The following is a 22,974-nucleotide window of genomic DNA, read 5'->3' as shown; positions in this document are numbered from 1 at the left end:
GAATGGGCGTGCCAGGGCCTCCAGCTACTGCAAACAACTCCAGATGTGTGCATCCCCATCTTGCAATTTTTAAGTTAACTGTAAATGAAAAGATAGAATAATATTTCTGGGCCTAAGCTAGGCACATGCCTTTAATGCCAGTACTCAGGAGGCAGAGGTAGGAGGATCGCCAAGAGTTAGAGGCTACCCTGAGGATAGAGAGTGAATTCCAAGTCAGCCTGGGCTACAGTGACACCCTACTTTGAAAAAAGAAAAACAAAAAAACATCAAAAATTTCTGGGCCTGGGGAGGAGGTTCAGGTAACAGGAAGGACTGAGAGGGCCTGAGATGGGCTAAATTTGATTGCTCACAATCTCTTAAAAAGCTGAGTGTGGGCTGCAGAGATGGCTTAGCGGTTAAGCACTTGCCTGTGAAGCCTAAGGACCCTGGTTCAAGGCTCGAGTCCCCAGGACCCACGTTATCCAGATGCACAAGGGGGCGCATGCATCTGGAGTTCGTTTGCAGTGGCTGGAGGCCCTGGCGTGCCCATTTTCTCTCTCTCTACCTGCCTCTTCCTCTCTCTGTCTGTTACTCTCAAATAAATGAAATAAACAAAAAAATAAAAAAAAGCTGAGTGTGCTAGGCATGGTGGGGCATGCCTTTAACCCTAGCACTTGGGAGGCAGAGAGGTAGGAAGATCACCATGAGTTCGAGACCACCCTGAGACTACATAGTTAATTCCAGGTCAGCCTGGGCCAGTTTGAGATCCTACCTTGAAAAAACAAAAAAGCAAAAACAAAACAAAACAAAAAACAAAAAAAGCTCAGTGTGGCCACAAGCCTGCAACCCTGCTGCTGTGGAAGGTGGAGACAGAAGCCCTGGGGCTCACTGGTCAGCTCCAGGTTCAGTGACAGACTGTCTCAAGGAAAAAGTAGAAGAGTACACATGAGGGATGCACATTTGCACTACATGTACAAATCCACACACACATCACTCCAGAAAAACGGTTTTTCATGATTTTATTCAAATTTAGAAAAGAAATCACAACATAAAATACATCTTTTTAGCTTTCAGCAATAGTAAGTAAAGATGTACTCCTAGAAGGTTGGGCAGTTCATACCTATAACCCCAGTACTAAGGAGGCTGAAACAAGAAACTCATTGTCTTAAGCTTTGATGCCAGTCTGAGCTATATGAGGTCAAAGCTCAAATGGGCTATACAGTAAGACTTTGGCCATAAATAAATAATAGAAGTGCTACTGCCGAGCTTGGGGTGGTGGTGCTCACCTGTAATACCAGCACTTGAGAAGAGGTGATCAGCCTCAGCTATAGTGGGTTCAAGGCCAGCCTGGGGTACATGAGACCCTGTCTCACCTCCACCCCAAAAAGAAGTACTGCTAGCAATCATGTGCTGTGTCTACTATGAAAAATGAAATAGTTCTTACACAAATGGTAAAAAATTAAATGCATACTATTGTAAACAAAACAATAAATAAATATTTTGCTAAAATTAACAGATGTCATGGACAGGAAACAGGGCATTGCATCTTTATCCTATTCCTGGAGATTCGTGACTGTATACTTACAATAAAGGTCTGCGCTCCTGTCCAAATTCTGCTTCATAGTAGCCATCTCTGCAGTCTTTTCCAACTAAATCATGAGGATGAGGTTTATATGGGTCATTCTTTGTTACTAATGTAATTCTCACTTTTCCTTTTCCATAATAGTTCATAATCTGAAAATAGGGGAATTAAATATGATTCGTAAGTATATTTTTATTTATTCACTTATTTACTAGAAATGGGGGGAAAGAAAGAGAGTGAGCAAGCAAGAGTGCATGGCAGGGCCTCTAGCCACTGTAAACAAACTCCAAATGTATGTGCCACCATATGCATCTGGCTTACATGGGACCTGGAGAATAGAACCTGGGTCCTTAGGCTTTGCAGGCAAATGCCTTAACTGCTAAGCCATGTCTCCATAAGCCCCATAAGTGTTGTCTTTAAAAATATTTTATTTATTTGCAAGCAGAGAAAAAAAGAGACACAGACACAAGGGATGGGGGATGGGCAAACTAGGGCTTCCTGTACTATATAAGACACTATCTCAAAAAAGAACAAAATAAGCCCGGTGTGGTGGCACATGCCTTTAATCCCAGCACTAGGGAGGCAGAGGTAGGAGGATCGCCATGAGTTTGAGGCCACTCTGAGACTACATAGTGAATTCCAGGTCACCCTGAGCTAGAATGAGATCCTACCTCGAAAATAAATAAATAAATAAATAAATAAAGCCAGTTGTAGTGGCTCATGCCTTTAATCTCAACACTACGGAAGGTGACAGGTAAGAGGATCTCTGTGAGTTCACCATCAGCCTGGGGGTGCTATAGTGAGACTGCCTCAAAGAATCAAAATAAAACAAATAAATGAATAAAACAAATAAGTTGATACCATAACTTGTATCACAGAGCAGTGAAATATTTTGGGGTCAGGGCAGTAGTGCTTTGTTCTTAGATGTCACAGCATAAATACCCCCTGAAAACTATATTTAGGTCATAATGAAAATAACAGCACCCAAATATGATCTTATTCTTACTATGTAGCATTTCATTTCACAAAATATTTGTCCCATAATAAGTATATCCCATATGTTCTCTGTATAATAAGCAATAAATCAAGTTGAGGGTTTTTTTTTTTTTTTTTTTGGTTTTTCAAGGTAGGGTCTCCCTCTGGTCCAGGCTGACGGGGAATTAACTATGTAGTCTCAGGGTGGCCTTGAACTCATGGCGATCCTCCTACCTCTGCCTCCCGAGTGCTGGGATTAAAGGCGTGCGCCACCACGCCCGGCTTGAGTTTTAACAAGATTAAATTTTAGAAAGAAAGCATATCAAGATCATGCAGCAGTAAAGAGGGTAGGTAGGAGAGGCAGGAGGATACTCTGAGATGGGGATGAATTAGTACTTCCTTTTTGAGGTTAGTAAAATGGAAAGAACAAGCAGGGAATATAAAGCCTAGCTACCACAAGGAAACAAGATAAGTTTTTTTGAAATATTTTTTTCCCCCCAAGTTAGGTTATGGACCCAAGTGAACCTCTATCAAGCAGCTGGGATTACAGGTAGGTGCCACTGTGCTTGGCTTACTATTAACTTGTGTTCATTTTATGAGACAGAATCTTGCTACTAAAATAGTCCAGATTGGCCTGAAACTTCCTATGATCAAATTTGCCTGCCAAAATTAAAATAGTAATGATCCTTTTGCCTCTGCTTCCCAAGTGCTAGGACTACAAGTGTGTACCATTGGATGGGCATATCCAGTTTTTGAACTTTTTTCCTTAAATACCAATTTTAAAGATTAATATTGCTGGGCTGGAGAGATGGCTTAGTGGTTAAGCGCTTGCCTGTGAAGCCTAAGGACCCCGGTTCGAGGCTCGATTCCCCAGGACCCACGTTAGCCAGATGCACAAGGGGGCGCACGCGTCTGGAGTTCGTTTGCAGAGGCTGGAAGCCCTGGCGTGCCCATTCTCTCTCTCTCCCTCTATCTGTCTTTCTCTCTGTGTCTGTCGCTCTCAAATAAATAAATAAAAATTTAAAAAAAAAGATTAATATTGCTAGGCAGTGACGCACACCTTTAATCCCAGCACTTGGAAGGTAGGAGGATTGCCCTGAGTTGGAGGCCAGCCTGGGATGACATTGTGAATTCCAAGTTGGCCTGGGCTAGAGTGGAACCCTACCTTGAAAACAAACAAAAAAGCTCAATATTGTAGGCGTGATAATGCACATCTTTAATCTCAGCACTCAGAAGGCTGAGTTAGGAGGATCACTGTGAATTCAAAGCCAGCCTGGGGCTATAGATTGAGTTCCAAGTCAGCCTAGGCTACAGTGAGAACCTACCTCAAACAAAAACAAAACAAAAAAGCAGGGGCTGGAGAGATGGCTTAGCAGTTAAGGTGCTTGCCTGCAAACCCAAAAGACCCAGGTTCGATTTCCCAGTTCCCAGGTAAAGCCAGATGCACTAGGTGGCATGCATGTCTGGAGTTTGTCTGCAGTGGCTAGAGGCCCTGGGGCACCCATTTTTTTCTCTCTCTCATAAATAACTATTTTTTTAAAAAAGCTTAATATTTGAATATTGATATGGTGGCACATACCTATAATCTCAGCTCTCAAGAGACAGAAAAAGGACTATTGTAAGTATGGGATTAGCCTGATCTACATAATGAGTTCCAGACTAACTGGAGCTACATAATGAGATCCTGTTTCAAAACACCAAAAAAAGAGGGAAATGGAGTTTATAAATATAAAAGATAAATTTTATAAATATAAATGATATGCTTACTAAATTCATTTGCAATAAAAAACTACATTCATGGGGGCTGGGGAAGTGGCTTAGCAGTTAAGGCGTTTGCCTGTGAAGCCTAAGGACTATGGTTCAACTTCCCAGGACCCATATAAGCCAGATGCACTAGGGGGCACATGCATCTGGAGTTCGTTTGCAGTGGCTAAAGGCCCTGGTGTGCCCATTCTCTCTATCTGCCTCTTTCTATCTCTCAAATAAATAAATAAATAAATAAATAATAAATAAAAAAACTACACTCATGGATGCTGGGTGTGGTAGTGCATGCCTTTAATCCCAGCACTCGGGAGGCAGAGGAAGGGGGATTGCTATGAATTTGAGGCCTCCCTGAGATTACATAGTGAATTCCAGGTCAGCCTGGGCTAGAGTGAGACCTTACCTCAAAAAAAAAAAAAAAGAAAGAAAGAAAGAAAGACAGACAGACAGACCGACCTCCCCACAAAACAAAAACAACACACACAAAAACCTAGATTCATGGGCTAGGGTTATGGCTCAGTGGTGGAACAACTGCTTGGCAGTCAGAAGGTTCTAGGTTCAATCTCCAGTACTGCCAAAAAAAAGAAAAAAAGAAAAAAAAAAAGAAAAACTACCTTCACAATTTATTTTAATATGAAAAATAAAAGCTGGGCTGGAGAGATTGCTTAGTGGTTAAGGCACTTGCCCTTGAAGCCTAAGAACCCATGTTCTACTCTCCAGATCCCTCTTCAGCCAACAAAGATGAGGCAAGTGCAAGGTCACACATGCCCACGAGGTGGCACAAGCGTCTGGATTTCAATTACAAAGGCTGAGGCCCTGGTGTGCCAATTCTCTCCTCTTTCTAAAAAATAGAGGTACCAGGGATGGCGCATGCCTTTAATCACAGCACTTAGAGGCCGATGTAGGAGGATCATTGTGAGTTCAAAGTTAGTGTGGGCTACAGTGAGACCCTGCCTCAAACAAACAAAATGTGGGCTGAGGTTGTGCTCAGAGGTAGAGTGCTTGCCTAGTATGTAATGCATAGGCCCTAGGTTTGAGCAGCAAGAGGAAGGAAACAAGGTAGGAGGGATGGAGGGAAGGAGATATTTAGCCAGTATAGTGGATTGCAAGTTTAAGGCCAACTTGGGCTATACAGTGAGACCTTGTCTCAAAAGTGTGACATATTTTTAATTTTTTTTTATTTGTGTGTATGGGCATGCCAGGTTCTCCTACTGTTGCAAAAAACATCAGATGCATGTACCACTTTGGGTATTGGGGTGCTGGGGAACTGAGCCCAGGCTGGCAGGCTTTGCAAGCAAGCACCTTTAACCATTAAGCCATCTCCTCAGCCCCATCAAAAGTAACATTTTATCTTATTTATTGTTTTTAAAAAATTATTTATTTGAAAGCAGAGAGAGCTATAAGAGAGACAGACGTAGAGAAGGAGTGCACCAGAGCCTATTACCTGGATGGACGGGTATGTTCGGTTGTTTTCTGTGCTGTGCTCCCCAGGAATGCTGCCTGCTGATCGCCCTTCACATTTGTATCTAAAGCGCATTCCTCTCTGCCTGGGTTGCTCAATTATCTCTATATATGGGTTATAGCCACCTGCAAATTTAAAAAGGGAGAGGGGCAATGAAACTGGAATAGGAATACAATGAATTTATAGCAATTTTCAAAATTTTTATTTTTATATTGGGTGTGTGTACACATTTCTGTATGCAAATTCACGCACCCCTTATATATGTATGCAAAGGCCAGAAAACAGAGGATATCTTCTATTGCTCTTCTGCTTTACTTCTTTAAGACAGACTTCCACACTGAATTGAGCCCCAGCAATTCTTCTGCCCACCCAACCCCCCAATCAGGACTTAGGTGACAGGCATGCATGACCATGGCCGTATGGGTGCTGGGGATCCAACTCAGTTCCTCATGGTTACCTGATGAGATATATCCCCAAGCAAAATTAAAAAACAACAAAAACAATACACCCAAGATTTTTCCACCCAATATTAACAAAGTTAAAATGTAATTATCCAAGATTATCACCCATTCAAATTGAGCTTCAATGTTGTAGTAACACATCACTGATCAATACTTTATTGCTTAGTATCTATAGCTAGTGACAGTACAAAGTTCTAAGATAACCACTTCAGAGTTTTCTTTTTACATGAGACCAAGCAGAAGGGTTTTCCCCAACTCTTTCCCAGAAGGGTGAAGAAAACAGTATTCATGTTTCTGTACATTATTCTCCAAAACCAAGTAACACTTAGGGCATGAAAAGACCACTCACTAAAAATTAAAATGCACTTAAATTCTTGCAGAAACATATGCAAGTCTGGAACATCATAAGGTTGATACATAATATGCCAAAACAAGCTCCTTTCAGAAGGGACTTTAGCCTCAACAAAAATCTCAAATCAGTCACTTACAAACCTTTCAAAATATGATATAAGGACTATATGACTCTCACAATAAATGTGTTGAGTGAAAGAAGCTATCCAAAAGAGCACATACTGTATAATTCCATTTACATGGATCACTAGGATATGCAAAATATAATGAAAGAAAGGAGATTGCTAATTGCCTAAACAGAGTTATGGGGTGGATAAGAAAGTTTTGGGATGGTGGACATGTTTATTTTGATTCTAGTGATTATTTAGGTTTTGTGGGGGGGAGATAGAGAAAGAACTAAATAAAATACTTTAAATGTATAATTTGTTATACATTAATTACATATCATAAAGCTGTTTAAAACATGTGCATATTTATGGGGCTGGAGAGATGGTTCAGTGGTTAAAGGCACTTGCTTGCAAAGTCTGATGACCTGGGTTCAATTTCAAAGTACCCACATAAAGACAGATGCACAAAGTGGCACACACACCTGGAGTTCACTTGCAGTGACAGAAGGCCCTGGTATGCACCTATGTGTGTGCTCTTGCTCACTTGCATGTGCTCTCTCTCAAATAAATAAATAATAAATAAATAAATATTTTAAAATTGTATGTACATTTACCCTTTTTTACTATCCAAATCATGGAAATAGTAAAGACAATTGTGTTTACAACTGAGGGTAGTTAACAATGTGTTTTTATTTTAGTAGTGGAAAGGTGTATTCCATTCTCTCCAAGAAGCCCCTATCAAATCATTGAGTGATTCTAAATTCTCCAAATAACAAAGCCATTTCAACGACTAAGGAGTAACCTGTTGGAAGGTACATAACCTTCAGAAACAATGAAAAAGTTGATTGGTGCAGTATGGGGAAAGGTCTTTTAATACTACCTTGCCATTTCTCCCCTGCCCTGCCCATATTTCTTTCTGGAATTCACTATGTAGACTAAACTGATCATACAAACTTGAAGCAATTCTCCTACCTGTCTACTGAGTGCTGCAATTTGAGGCATATACCATCATAACCAAGTCCCACTTAGCCTTCTTTTTTCCTTTTTTTTTATGTGATGGGTTTTCACTCCAGCCCAGGCTGACCTATGTAGTCTATGTATGTAGTCTCAGGGTAGCCTCAAATTCACAACTATCCTCCTATCTCTGCCTCCCAAGTGCTGGAATTAAAGGCATACGCCACCACACCCAATTTCCATGTACCTATATTTTTTATATTATTTATTTATTTATTTTTAAATTTATATATTTGAGAGCGACAGACACAGAGAGAAAGACAGATAGAGGGGGAGAGAGAGAATGGGCACGCCGGGGCTTCCAGCCTCTGCAAACGAACTCCAGATGCTTGCGCCCCCTTGTGCATCTGGCTAATGTGGGACCTGGGGAACCGAGCCTCGAACCGGGGTCCTTAGGCTTCACAGGCAAACGCTTAACCGCTAAGCCATCTCTCCAGCCCCTATGTAGCTATTTTTAACAAAATTCAGCCTCTAGCAGCATGCCTATTATCCTAGCATAGAGGCAAGAGGAGCACCAATAGTTCCAGGCTAGCTCTGGCTACATGCAAGACCTTATCGAGAAAAAAAACCCACAAGAACCAGTCAATGTCCAGTAAATGCTGGAAGTGTCATCAATTCATTCTTGTAAGTACTCTTCTCTTTAAAGTGGGGATGTTATGACAGAAATAACTCATAGAGCTGTTATGAGGATTAGATATTATGTGTTTTAAATTTTTACCAAAAGCATACATATGAAAGATATTCAACATAGGGCATCTGTTATTACTTCAGATGCTTTCTTAAAAACAGTAATATAGTGACACCATCACCATCATAACTGCTACCCTCAAAAACTTTCTACAACAGTGAGGCAAACACTGCAAATTACTAGTGTACAAAAAGAGGGAAAGTCTAGTAAAGTTTTACAGAAAATTATAAGAGCAAGACAGGAATCTCTGTGAGGGGATAAAAGGTAGTGAAGCAAGAAAATGAGAAGAAAGAGAAGAGAAAGGAAAACACATTCTAGAAAGTATTAGTGTTCAAAAAGAGGGAAAGTCTAATCAAATTTTGCAGAAATACATATGCACAAAACAGGAATCTCTGTGAGAGGGATAAAAGATGATGAAGCAAAAGAATGAGAAGAAAAAGAGAAGAGGAAGGAAAAGATACTCTAGAGAAAAATAGGTGAGTGTTCACAGAAGACAATACAGGAAGAATTACCAATGGATGTAGAATGTAATTCTACTCATTGCCATTATCCACAAGAATGTGTTCCACTAACAGTGGATGCTTGGAATTTAGGATAGTACAGACTCCTGATGGTACTGACAATGTTTTTCCCCCTGTAAATAGGTGCTTATGATAAGAAAGTAACAATAATAAAGCAGAGCAATTATAATGAACTACTATAACAAATCAAACCTTTTTATTAATTTCTAGAATTTTCCTTTTAATATTTTTGCAGTGCAGCTGATCATAACTAACTGAATTAAAACCATGGGTTTAGTGTGCAAGGTCACACATGCCCACTAGGTGGTACAAGTGTCTGTAGTTTGATTGCAGTGACTGAGGCCCTGGTGTGCCAATTCTCTCTCTCTCTCTCTAAAATAAAAAAAATACAATATGCACATGTATGAAAACTGTTAATAAAAATGTTCTTAAACTGGGCGTGGTGGTGCATGCCTTTAATGCCAGCACTTGAGGGACAGAGGCAGGAGGATTGGCATGAGTTTTAGGCCAGCCTAAGACTACATAGTAATTCCAGTTCAGCCTGGGCTAGAGTAAGACTCTACCTCGACCCCCTCAAAAAAAAAAAAAAAAAAAAAAACAACAGAAAGAAAGAAAGAAAGAAATCACAGGGCTGGGAAAATGGCTCATCAGTTAAAGGCACTTGCTTGCAAAGCCTGATGGCCTGGGTTTGATTTCCCAGTACCGACATAGAACTAAATGCAAAGTGGTGCATACATCTGGAGTGGAAGGAGACCCTGCTGAGCTCATACCCTCTCTCTTTTTTCTTTCTCAAATAAAATATTTTTTAAAAAAAGAAATTACAAAATCACTGGTGGCTCTATGGTTTCTACCCTGGATTACCAAATAGGTTACGGCTACCTTTAATTTTATTCTTTTGTTTGTTTGTTTGTTTGTTTTTTTGGTTTTCGAGGTAGGGTCTCACTCTAGCTCAGGCTGACCTGGAATTCACTCAGTAATGTCAGGGTGGCCTTAAACTCATGGCGATCCTCCTACCTGTGCCTCCCAAGTGCTGGGATTAGAGACATGTGCCACCACACCTGGCTTAATTTTATTCACTTTGATTCAGATTCCTTTTGTTTGAATCTACTACTTATTTGTTTATTCAAAAGAAAAAGAGGGGCAGGAGAAATGGCTTAGTGTTTAAGGTGCTTGCCTGTGAAACTTAAGAACGTATGTTCAAATCTCCAGGTCCCACACAGCCTGATGAGTAACACAAGCATGCAATGTTGCAAATGTACCACAAGGAAGGGCACGTGTCCAGAGTTCATTTGCAACAGGCTGAATGTCCTGGTACACCCATTCTCGCTCTTTGCCTGCCTCTATCTTTCTCAAAATAAAAATAATTTTAAAAAGCCAGGCGTGGTGGCATACTTCTTTAATCCCAGCACTAGGGAGGCAGAGGTAGGAGGATCGCCGTGAGTTCAAGACCACCCTGAGACTACAGTGAATTCCAGGTCAGCCTGGGCTAAAGTGAGACCCTACCTTGAAAAACCAAAAATAATAATAATAATAAAGCTTGGTGTGGTGGTGCACACCTTTAATCTCAGCATTTGGGAGGCAGAGGTAGGAGGATCACTATGAGTTCAAGGCCACCTGAGACTACATGGTGAATTCCAGGTCAGCCTGGACTAGGGACCCTACCCTGAAAAGCCAAATAATAGTAATAACAAATATTGTAAAAAAGACAAAGAGGAAGGGAAAACTTGATGTTAACCCAATCAGGTTCATAATGCTTAATTACCAAAAATCATACAGCAGATGGATCTTTGTATATTTCAAATTCACATTTCCTATCTTTCTACATCTGTATTTAAGAGAATGCACACTTCTCTCCACAGTTGTTCAAATGAGTTTTTTTCAGTGACATCTTAAATAATTTATATAGTTGAATTTATATGGTCAAATAAATTCCTGTCTACTTTTTTAATAGATGTTTTGGGGCTGAAGAGATGGCTTAGTGGTTAAGGTGTTTACCTGCAAAGCCTAAGGACCCAGGTTTAATTCCCCAGTACCCACATAAGATACACAAGGGGGCACGTGTGCCTGGAGTTCATTTGTGGTGGCTGGAGGCCCTGACTCGTCCATTCTCTCTATATCTGCATACCTCTCTCTCCCTCTCTCTCTCTCTCTCAAAATGGATAAATTTAAAAAAAAATTTTAAGATGTTTTGGTAGGAAATTGGCATGCCATTAGTGGTAAGTGGCTAACTCTTCTGGAGAAGTATAAATAAAAATGCTGGGGTCATTGTGAACATTTAAAATGAGAAGTCAGCTGGGCGTGGTTGTGCACACCCTTAATCCCAGCATTTGGAAGGCAGAGGTAGGAGGACTGCCATGAGTTTGAGGCTACCCTGAGACTACACAGTGAATTCCAGGTCAGCTTGAGCTAGAGTGAGACCCTACCTTGAAAAACCAAAAATAAATAATTAAATAAATAAACAAATAAGTAAATAAATAAAATGAGAAGTGAAATACCTCATTGTTTCCATGCCATTTCTTTAGACCAGAGAGCTATTTATGAAGTAGAGACAAAAGAACAGAAAGCAAGTGTTGAAAAGACTGATATATATATATTTTTTTTTTGGTTTTTCGAGGTAGGGTCTCACTCTGGTCCAGGCTGACCTGGAATTAACTCTGTAGTCTCAGGGTGGCCTTGAACTCTCGGCAATCCTCCTACCTCTGCCTCCTGAGTGCTGGGATTAAAGGCGTGCGCCACCACGCCCAGCTTGAAAAGACTGATTTTAAAATTAGTGAGAACAGCATAAATATCATCATATGATGCCATGTACTTAAAAATTCTTGAAATTTGGCCAGGTGTGGTAGTATATTCCTTTAATCCCAGCATTCGGGAGGCTGAGGTAGGAGGACTGCTGTGAGTATTCCCCCTCAGCCTAGGCTAAAGTGAGACCCTACCTCAAAAAAGAAAAAATTCTTGAAATTTATTTGTCCTCTTGTCGAAGCTCTCAATTGAGAGTAGTTCTCACTAATAACCAAGTAACAGAATTTGTTGTACATTTCCCCAGCTTGAAATAATCTTATCCTCCTGTAAAAAATCATAGTATTTTTATTTATTGCAGTTATTCCAAGCAACATTCCTTTAAGGCAGAATCACTGGTTCTTTTTGTTTTTTAGTTTTTGAAGGTAAGGTGTTGCTCACTATGTAGTCTCAGGATGGTCTCAAACTCACAGCTATCCTACCTCTGCCTCCCGAGTTTGTTTTATTTTGTGAGACAAAGTCTCATGTATCCCAGGCTAACTTTGACATCACCATACAGCTGATGTTGGCCTTACACTTTTCATTCTTTTGCCTCTACCTCCCAAATGCTACGATTACAGGCATGCACAATCACACCTAACTGACATGGTGCTTGGGACTAAACTCACTCAAGCATTCCACCAACTGAGCTGCAGCCATACCTACTTGTCTTCTTTGTTTTTGAGACAGGATCTTATGTAGACCAGGCTGGCCTCAAGCTTTCTGTATAGCCTGAAAGACGGCCATGACCTCCAAATCTTCCTGCCTCCCATGTACTGATATTAGACAGCTGCCACATTGCTGGGCTTGTTTTTGAAATAACACATTTCAATACCTTGATTAAGTAATATCTCCTGGTGAATGACTAAAAATCTAGAGATTTTTTTGCTTGTGTCAGTATTACAAAGATTAAGGGACCTCACATTGTGCCCCACTAATTTGTATTAATTGTCAATACAACTGAAAATACAACAAAATTTTTGTAGAAAAGAAAATTAAAGGACCATATATTAATGATTAATCACACTTCCTTATTAGATTCCACTATAATGGGAAACATAGTGATTTGCAAATAGTAGACTCACTATACCATCATACTTTCTCCAAATCCATTAATATTCTGACTTCTTTTCTTTTCTTTCTTTCTTTCTTTTTTTTTTTTTTTTTTTTGACGTAGGGTCTCACTCTAGCTCAGGCTAACCTGGAATTCACCATGTAGCCTCAGGGTGGCCTCGAACTCCTGGTTATCTTCCTACCTCTGCCTCCTAAATGCTGGGATTAAATGCATGCGCCACCATACCTGGCAATATTCTGATTTCTTTATTTGTGATTTTAACTTTAAAAACTTAGGCCAGGCATTATGCCGTATGCCTCTGGTCCCAGCACTCGGGAGGCAGAGGTAGGAGGATTGATCTGAGTTTGAGGCCAGCCTTAGACTACATAGTAAATTCCAGGTGAGACCCTACCTTGGGGGAAAAAAAACTTCCTAGCTATAATTTATATTATATGTCAGTACTCTTATGTTGCAATACCATTCCTCTGGGAGATGAAAGGTGCTGAAATGTAATTACCTATGAAGTAGAGGAAGGTAAAATTATAAATTAGGGAACTGTAGGGAAAATAAGTATTTTTAAATATTTATTTTTTATTTGAGGGGGATGCAGATAGAGAGAAAGGATGGGTGTGCCAGGGCCTCTAGGTGCTTCAAACAAACTCCAGACGCATGCACTGCCTTGTGCATCTGGCTTACATAGGTTCTGGAGAATCAAGCCTGTATCCTTTGGCTTTGCAGGAAAGCATCTTAACCATTGAGCCATATCTCTAGCCCAGTATTTTATTTTTATTTATTAGAGAGAGGATGGGGAGGGAAGGAAGGAGGGACAGAATGGGTGTGTCACAGCATCTAGCCACTGCAAATGAACTTCAGACACATAAGCTGCCATGTGCATCTGGCTTATGTGGGTACTAAGAAATAGAACCTGAGTCCTCAGGCTTTGCAGGCAAGCACCTTAACCGCTAAGACATCTCTCCAACCCCCAAATAAATATTTTTAAGATCACTGAAAGCCACCTGTTTTGAAAAGCACTGACATGTTTTTAAAATTAGTTCTTAACAATTTCATTACTGTATTAATCAGTTCTGTGCAAAACAAGGACTCTTACATAGTGAATAGCACTGTAACATGCTAAAACCAACCTTTGAAATACAGCTAAAATGTCTGTGACATATTTATGATTATAGGTGTCTTCAGGCGAAAAGAATGCTATTTTTTTCTTTCATTATTTTTCCTTTCTTTTCTTTTTTTTTCTTCAAGGCAGGGTCTCACTCTAGCTCTGGCTAACCTTGAATTGACTCTGAATTCTCAGGGTGGCCTTGAACTCACAGCGATCCTCCTACCTCTGCCTCCCGAGTGCTGGGATTAAAGGCATGTGCCACCACGCCTGGCTTAAAGAATGCTATTTTATTTATTTATTTTTTTTTAGAAGCGAAGAGAGAATTAGCATGCCAGGGCCTAAGCCACTGAAACTGAACTCCAGATGCTTGCACCACCTAGTGGGCATGTGTGACCCTGTGCTTACCTCACCTTTATGCATCTAGCTTATGTGTGACCTGGTGATTTGAACATGGGTCCTTAGGCTGTGCAGGCAAGCACCTTATTTAAGTGCTAAGTCATAAGAATGCTATTTTAAAACATGTCTATTTACTAAACCATTTCTTTTAAAAATATTTTATTCATTTATTTGCAACCAGAGATAGATGAGAGAGAGAGAGAAAATAGGCACACCAGGGCCTCTAGCCACTGCAAACAAACTCCAGACACATGCGGTACTTTGTGTATCTGGCTTTATGCAGCTATTGGGAAATCAAACCCAGGTTGTTAGGCTTTGTAGGCAAATGCCTTAAGTGCTAAGCCATCTCTCCAGTTCTAAACTATGAGTTTTTAAGATTTTTTTTTTTAAAAAAAGTCACATTGATAAAAGTTAAGAACAGGGGCTGAAAAGACAGCTTACTAGTTAAGGTGCTTGCCTGTAAAACTAAGGACCCAGGTTCAATTCTCCATTATCCACAGAAAGCCAGATTCACAAGGTAGCACATGCATCTGGAGTTTGTTTGCAGTGTGGCTATAGGCACTGAGGCATCCAGCCATTCATTCTCTTTTATAAATAAAATAAATTTTTTTTAAAAAAAGTTAAAAATGGCTATGGTGGCACACACCTTTAATCCCAGCACTTGGGAGGGTAAGGTAGGAGGATCACTGTGAATTCAAAGCCCGTTTGAGTGTATATAGTACATTACAAGTCAGCCTGGATGAATAGTGAGACCCTACCTCGAAAAGCAAAAAAGAAAAAAAAAAGTTAAAAATGGATCAGTTGTCAGAAATAAAATATTGTAGAATTAGAAAGCAGCAATAAATGCATGGTGAAAAAAATTACTACATATAGTAACTATAAGCCATTTAAAACTTTTCTAGGAGGGGAGATTTTAAAATTTTTAATTAATTAATTAATTTCTACTTTATTTATTTGAGACAGAAAAAGAAGGACAAACATACAGGCAGACAGAATCAGTGAGCCAGGCCATCTAGCCACTGCAGATGAACTCCAAACACATGTGCCATCATGTGTATCTGGCTTACATGGGTTCTAAAGAATCAAACCTGGGTCCTTAGATTTACAGGCAAATGCCTTAACCACTAAGACATCTCTCCAGCCCTAAACTTTTTATTTTTTTATTTATTAGAGAGAGAGAGAGGCAGACAGACAGAGAAAATGGGTGTGCCAGGGCTTGTAGCCACTGCAAATGAACTCCAGATGTATGCACCACCTTGTGCATCTGGCTTATGTGGGTACTAGGGAATCGAACCTTGTGCATCTGGCTTATGTGGGTACTAGGGAATCAGTCCTTAGGCTTTACAGGCAAGTGCTTTAACAGCTAAGCCATCTCTCTAGCCCTAAACAGTTTTATGTACACTTTTCATTGATCCTCTTCAAACTTCATAAAGGAACTAGTGTTATCATATTTCTACAAATGATAACTTTAACTTCAAAATTATGTAACATTATGATAAAAAGAAGTTATTAATTTTATTTAGTTATGACAGCTGGAATTCCAGGATGCCAAATTGAAAAATATATATATAATAAAATAAAAGTAGTTAGGTTAGGAGTAGAACCCTAATAATTGATGCACTAACCTGTAATCTAAAATAAACATAACCTAGTTTAATACGATGTATTTTGCTATAGGCAAGTATTTAGAACCAATAAAGTCCCTAGAACAAGTTGGTAGCACCGTAGGTAATTATTCAAAACTATAGGACATGCTGTGACCCCCCCCCCCATAGACCTGAAGAGAAATGAACTCTTCAAGGTTCTAACACACTCCTAAGACCCAATGCCCTGAACATGAAGTGAAAACAGGGATGTGTTCAGAATGAGGCACAGAGTAAGTCATGAATAAAGTAGGAAAAACAATTCTGGCAAACTATAACTTCTTTTTCTTTTCTACTGAAATTACTTATTCAAATGCAACCAAGAGAAAAATAAAACATAATAAAAGGGATTGGGATGATGGCTTAGTGGTTTAGGTGTCTGCCTGCAAGGACACTTTGCTCTTCTTTGTTTTCCACTTTGCTCTTTTTACCAGACCAATGAAGTTTTTAATTTGAACATATAACACCTAACTTTACCTATCCTAAATAAAAAAATCTTAAATGCACAAGATTAATGAGTTCCTGATTATGCATACCTTTTATGGGTGTGGGAACAGTTTTGTTTACCTGCCATAATTATAATCATAATCATGTCAAAAGGCTATTATCAAAGTATAGTATTGTTTAAAAGGCAATGAAAAAGAGCTTAATAGCTAAGCTATAAAATAGTAAATAATTTGATAATAAACCTAAACAAAATTTGAAAACAAAGTCCGACTAGTCATGGTGCTTACATAATTTTGCTTATGATATTATAATCTATATTACTTTTACATTACAGGTACCATCTATTCAATTACACATACCTATTTACATATGACATCTGGTGAGAAATGAGCAAATATCTTAAATGCTTGATAATTAATACAAATATTTTTCAAGGCTTTAATATCTTATCATACCAAATTAGACAGTGATAAACTAAGCAATTTTATTGCTGTTAAATTACTGCTTAAAAGCAAGATGAGAATTTATAATTTACCTTGTGAATATTTTCCCTGAGGCATTTATAGCTAATTTTTAAAAATGTCCTCATACTTGAAACATTTTTTGCATAGCAGTTTCAAATAACTGAATTCAATAACTTGTTATATTTTAAATAGCCCCATGTAGTACAATCCTTGAAAAAATAACAAAAAGCAAAAAGATAATTACTGTAAGCTTCCAAATCTTTACAACTTGCCATTCCTGTAACTTTTCCCCTTTGACTTAGGGAATTATTTCTCAAAGCATTGCTATTAAATAAGTTTCAGTTCTATCATATTTTAAAAATCACGTCGATCTCAGCCAGGCATGGTAGCGCATGCCTTTACTTTTTAATCCCAGCACTCAGGAGGCAGAGGTAGGACGATCAACGTGAGTTTGAGGCCACCCTGAGACTACCCAATGAATTCCAGGTCAGCCTGGGCTGGAGTGAGATCCTACCTCGAAAAACAAAACAAAACAAAACTCATGTCGATCTTACAGTATTCTATATAGAAAGATTTTTCTGCTGAAAAAAGCTTAATTTTATATTTATGTGCTATATTAATAAAATCTGGTTAAGTAGCTAGGGAAGACCTTTTTCACTTACAAAGCTTGCTGTTCTTTTTAAAGAACGTTTCATCGACAATTTTCATACATATACATAATGTATTTTGTTCGTAATCCTCTCTCATTACCTTCTTTGTCCCCCTCCTTGTTCCTTTTCCACCTAACAACCCCTTCTTTCCAAGTAGTCACTGTTCTAATTTACGTCGGGGTTTTTCCCCCCTCCTCCATCATTATGTTGATCAGCCCAATATTATCAAAGTTTGACTTTTGTACAAAATCTTTTTGATTAACAACGAAGGGTATGAAACCAAGGGTACGAAATCATCTTTGTGCTTTTCATCTACACGAGTTTTAATTTATAAATGTACAAGATGGTCTGAAAGTCTGGGGTCAATTCGGTGAGTAAAGGGAAAGTTGAAATCTTAAACTACACTTTTATTCTCACATGGAAACCACAAACTGAAATCACGTGTAATATGAAACACCCGAATTTCCTTTTCAGTGTATGGCAGTAGCTATGATATTGTGCTAACCCCTTTAAAGAGAGTTTTTACGCTACTTCCTCTTCTGTGCAAGACAATGCCATTCTACCCACGGCTGCCAAACCAAGCACAAGGCAAGCCCTCTCTTCGGAGTGCCCTTCCTGACACACCTGCTTTTGCTCACGAGCCAGCACCCACCAGCACCCTCCCAGAATCCCGGTGGAGGGAGGCGATAGCCTCCCGGGGACGGCCAGGCCGCGGTCCCGTGGCTCCCCCACCGCTCCATGGGCGTCCCTCCCGAGACTTGGGGTCGCGCAAGGGGACCAGCTTCCCCGCGCCATGGAGCCGAGCAGCTCTGCCAGGACCTCCAAACACGCTCTCAACGTCCCGGCCGAGGTCCGAAGCGAGCCGGTTCTACTCGATTTGCCCTCCGGCCGGGCTGTCACAGACTTCCTCCCCGGTCCGGTTTCACCCTCCCCGGCTCGCTCGCGGAGCCCGAGACCCTAGCACCGAGCGCTGCGAAAGCACACTGAAAATCCGCCCGCGCCCTTAACCCTAACGCGACGGAGGGGCGTGGGGCGGCTGGACGTGGCCACACACGGCGAGTGAGACACGCAACCGCTTTCGTCCAGTGTTTCGATTCTTTTAAATCCACTTAAAACGGCCCCGAGGGCTTTTACAGCCCGGCCGTCGGCACCGGCGCGGTCGCCGACCGGCACTCCTAAGTTTGGAAAAGAAAGCTCGCCCCACTAGGAAGGTTCCTCATTTCTGCCCTAAAACCTAGAGCTCTTTATTCGGCTTCTTTCGCGGCCCCAGCGTGACGAAGGCGCGGGGCTCCGGCGGCTCCCGCGAGCCCGAGGCCGGCCTCCACGGCTGACGGACGACCCGCTGCCCGCAGCCTCCCTTTCCCCGCCCGCCCAGCCCCGGCCCGCACAAGTACTCACCCGACGCCATGGCTCCGCGCCGCGCCGCGCCCCGCCGCCCGGCCGCCGCACCCCGTCAGGCCCGAGGCTGTCAGCCCGTGCGTCCGTCCGTCCTCCCGTCCGTCCCAGGAACCTCTGGCGCCGGGACCCTCCGTCCTCCAGGCCACCCCTCTGGGCTCCTCCTCTTTCCCCGTCCTCCTCAGGACTTGCGGCTTACACCTCCCCACCCCTGAATTCTCGCGCTCGGGTGGGTCAGCGGCGTCGCCTCTCCAGGATGCAGGCGCCGGGACCGGGGGTGAGGCGGACAGCCCGAGCGCACGGGGATTTCCCGCTGCTGACGTAGCACTCGCGGCCGCCTACCCCGAGGGCGCGGAGGGAGGGGGAGCGGGCCCACGCGCGGCTCACGCGCGCACGCGCGCTAGGCGCTCTCGGCCGAGGCCCCGCCCCTGCCCCAGCACGCCCCGCTGCGGCGCGCGCGCCCCCTGCAGACGCCGGGCGCGCCGGGGCCGCCGCTGAGCCGCGGCGGGACGGGTGCGCGTGCCCGCGTGCGAGCGAGACCTAGAGCGCCGCGGGCTCCTGAGAAATCCCCCTCCTCCGTGTGGACTTCCGAGCGGAGCTTAAAGTTCAGGAGCCGGGGGGCGGGTTCGGTGACGTCGAGTGGGCTGGCGGCCGAGAGCACCTGGAGGCGGCCGGGCGGCGCACGGCCTAGCCTCCAGGCTCCGAGGGAGGACGGCCAGCCGGCCTGGGGTTTTCGCTCGGTGCTTCCCCGTCTTCCCGATTTCGCACATGCAAATCTTCGCCCCCGCGCTCGCCGGCAGCGCCGCTCGGCTCCGCTCGGCCTGGGTCGGCCCAGCTCGTCCTGCCCTGGAAGGCCGCGGGCGCCGTGTGCGTGTGTAGCCCGCCTATTTGCATAAGGGGACCCCCGCAGCCTGGTTTCCCCTCTCTCTGTCCGCGCGGACACGAACTCTGTTCACTTGACGCAGTTTACAGACTACTGAAAAGTTCTAAACTCCAGAGCCTGGACTTGAGAACCGTGCCAGTGAACTGTGTCCATAGGTTTCACCGAGATTCCTATGAGAAAAAGAAGGGATGGAAGGAACACTTAGTGCAGTAACAGATCGAAAATAGACAGTCATGCTGGCGCCAGCCTAATTTAATTCCAGACCGAGCTGAGAGGATCACCTTGAGTTTAACGCCAGACTAGACTACAGAGTTCCAGGTCATTCTGGTCTTGACCATACCTCAAAAAAAAAAAAAAAAAAAAGGAGTATTGTTACAGGGAGGAATAAAGAAAAGGGACCCCAGGCAGGAATATAATTGTGTTAAAACAGACTCAGAGGATTCCTATACAAAGGATGAGCCCTGAATGCAGAGGGGCTTTGCCGTATATGTACTTGAGTTTCTGATACTCATATAGTTCCTTTTCTTTCTTTTTTTGTTTTTTTGAGGTAAGGTCTTACTCTAGCCCAGGCTGAACAAGAATTCAGTCTAGTCTCAGGGTGTCCTTGAGCTCTTGGCGATCCTTCTACCTCCACCTCCCGAATGCTGGGGTTAAAAGAGTGTGCCATCACGCCTGGCGATATTCATATTCTGATTGGTTACTTTGAACTTGTTAAGCAGAGCCTACTAAAAAAGAGTTTATCACCATTGCTTCTAATAGCACAATAGGGGAGGAGGTAGGCCTAAAGATGCTAACTAGCCTTTTCTCACTGTTTCTTGTTTTTCTTTAGTTTCTCAGTACCCTATCGTAGTAAGTCCGGTTCCCATCATAATACCTACTGTTTCAAGCTACTGGGCACATTCAGTGCTCCAAGGTCCCTGTGTGTACACAGACCTGCAGTTGTCTTCTCTGTTATGTGAGGGCCCTTATCATAGTATAACTGTTTCCTTCCGTTGCTAATAAGCATCTTTTTTGTTGGCCTATGATGTATTATTATCATCTTCATTTCATATACATGTTGATATGGGTTTAAAGAAGAAACTTGGCTATAATTACGAATCCTGGGGCTGGAGAGATGGCTCTGCAATTAAGGCACTTTCCTGCAAAACCTAACGACCCTGGTTCTGTTTCCCAGTACCCAAGTAAAGCTAGATGCCCAATGTGGCACATGCATCTATAGTTTGTTTGCAGTAGCTAGAGACCCTGGCATGCCCATTCGCTCTGTCTCTGTCCTCTCTGTCTCCCTGTGCTTGGAAGTAAGTAAATATAATTTTATAAAATGCTGTTAAGGGATGAAGAGATGGCATAGCAGTTAAAGGCACTTGATTGCAAAGTCTGGTGGCCTGGGTTCGATTTTCCAGTATACAAATAAAGCCAGACACACAAAGAAGCACATGTATCTGGAGTCTGTAGAGGCAGGAGCTCTGGCAGGCCAACACTCACTTTTTCTCTCACTCTCAATAAATAATACATTAAAAAATAATGCTGTTATGGAAATAGCACAGTTTAAACCTTGGAATGTTGAACTGGTCATGGTGTATGCCTGTGAACTCAGTGCTTCCTGTGTTCAAGAGGCTGAGAAAACTCTGGAGGCTAAAGTGAGAGGATCAGAACTTCCAGGCTAGCATGGGCTACAAAGCACACATGCACACACACACCTTAATACAGGTCCATAATTCCAGTTTTTGCTTGTTAATTGTCTATCCAAATGAAAAATTAATAGGAAGTGTTGGCAGTTACTTCCTCGTTGCTAGGACAAACGCCCAATCAAAAGCAGCTTATGGGAGGAAAGGGTTTGTTTCAGGCTTACAGAATCCAGGGGAAGCACCATCAGTGGCAGAAGAAGCTGACTCACTTCCATATATCCATAGCAGAGAGACATTACCAAGAGTCAGAGCTCAAACCTCCTCTCCACACATCTAGTAGGACTGGATTCAAGATCATCTCCCAGTGACATACCTCTTTTTCAGCAGGGTCCTGCCTGCTGAAGACTCAAGTTGCAAACTCAATCTTTTTTTTTTTTTTTTTGCATTTTTTTTATTTGCAAGGAGAGAAAGAAAGAGAGGGAGGGAGGGAGGAAGGGAGGGGTAGGTTACCATGGCCTTTAGCCACTGCAAATAAACTCCAGATGCATGTGCCACTTTGTGCATCTGGCTTTACATGGTTACTCGGGGATCAAATCTGAGTCATTAGGTTTTGTAGGCATGCACCTTAGCTGCTGAGCAATGTCTCCAGCCCTGATTAGTTTTTTATTGTTTGTTTGGGTTTTTTTTAAAAGAAAGTTCAGCTGAAAGTAAGACAGGGAGGAAATTGAAGGTTCACTTTCACAGAATAGGAAACACTGAAGACATGTTCCAAGACTGAAATTTAGATGGTTTACTTGCCTTTATTGAATGCCTGTTTATAATTTGTGGTCATAAATGTAATGTCAGACTAGTAAAGGTAGTATTTCTGATATGGCTTTATGCTAGTGTGTTTAATGGGCAATACTATCCTGAAAAAGAAGACAGAACTAGTTATACAAGAATGAGAGTGTAGAAGAATGATGCATAGCTTTCAACACATTGTTAGTATTTTGTCAATGGTGTCTGAATGACATATAGTATTCTTTCCAGAGCTCCAGACCTATGTATCCAGTGGAAGCAGGCAAGCATAGAGATAGCTGAGCAACCCTAGACTCCATTGGCTTAAGATACACACACACACACACACCCCTGTTTCCTCACCTGAATCAAGCTGCACATATGCCTCCCCTCAAACAATACAATAGGTCAGTTGGTCACCCCTTCCTTAGGAACTCTTTGTTAACTCTCCTTTCATGGTTAGTTTACACTCAAACACATCCTTGAAATTAATCCTAAAACTAGAGACGGGACTGATCCAACTTGGACTGGTTTGAGTATATATATAGTAAGGCAAACTGTTTTCTAAATGATCTTTTAGGGAAAATCCTTTATTTACCATCCTGTGCCTATGTCTGACTAGGTATACATATGATTAAAATCAGATGTATTGGCCTGGAGAGACGGCTCAGCAGTTAAGCTGTTTGTTTGCAAAGCCAAATGACCCTGTTCAATTCTCCAGTACCCACTTAAAGCCAGACACACACAGTGGTGCATGTATCTGGAGTTTGTTTGCAGTGGCTAGAGTCCCTGGTGCACCCATTCTCAATCTCTCTCTCTCTCTTTGCTTACAAATGAAATAAAA

General features: G+C 42.0%; 1 protein-coding gene across 1 annotated transcript in view; it reads right to left on the bottom strand.

Annotated features, from left to right (window-relative positions):
* Rel (REL proto-oncogene, NF-kB subunit) overlaps positions 1-18,881 on the bottom strand; it is a 48,358-nt gene extending 29,477 nt beyond the window's left edge. Inside the window, exons 1-3 of the mRNA XM_012950396.2 lie at positions 18,849-18,881; positions 5,742-5,884; positions 1,565-1,713 (exon numbers count right to left, since the gene is read on the bottom strand). Of these exons, the coding sequence (XP_012805850.2) occupies positions 1,565-1,713; positions 5,742-5,884; positions 18,849-18,858 (302 nt within the window). The 5' untranslated portion in view covers positions 18,859-18,881. The remainder of the gene's footprint in view (positions 1-1,564; positions 1,714-5,741; positions 5,885-18,848) is intronic.
* Positions 18,882-22,974: the final 4,093 nt, after the last annotated feature.

The sequence above is a fragment of the Jaculus jaculus genome, chromosome 4 (assembly GCF_020740685.1).
Source record: "Jaculus jaculus isolate mJacJac1 chromosome 4, mJacJac1.mat.Y.cur, whole genome shotgun sequence".
Classification (NCBI taxonomy): domain Eukaryota; kingdom Metazoa; phylum Chordata; class Mammalia; order Rodentia; family Dipodidae; genus Jaculus; species Jaculus jaculus.
The sequence above is the reverse complement of the archived record's forward strand: the minus strand, read 5'-3'. Positions and strand labels throughout refer to the sequence as shown.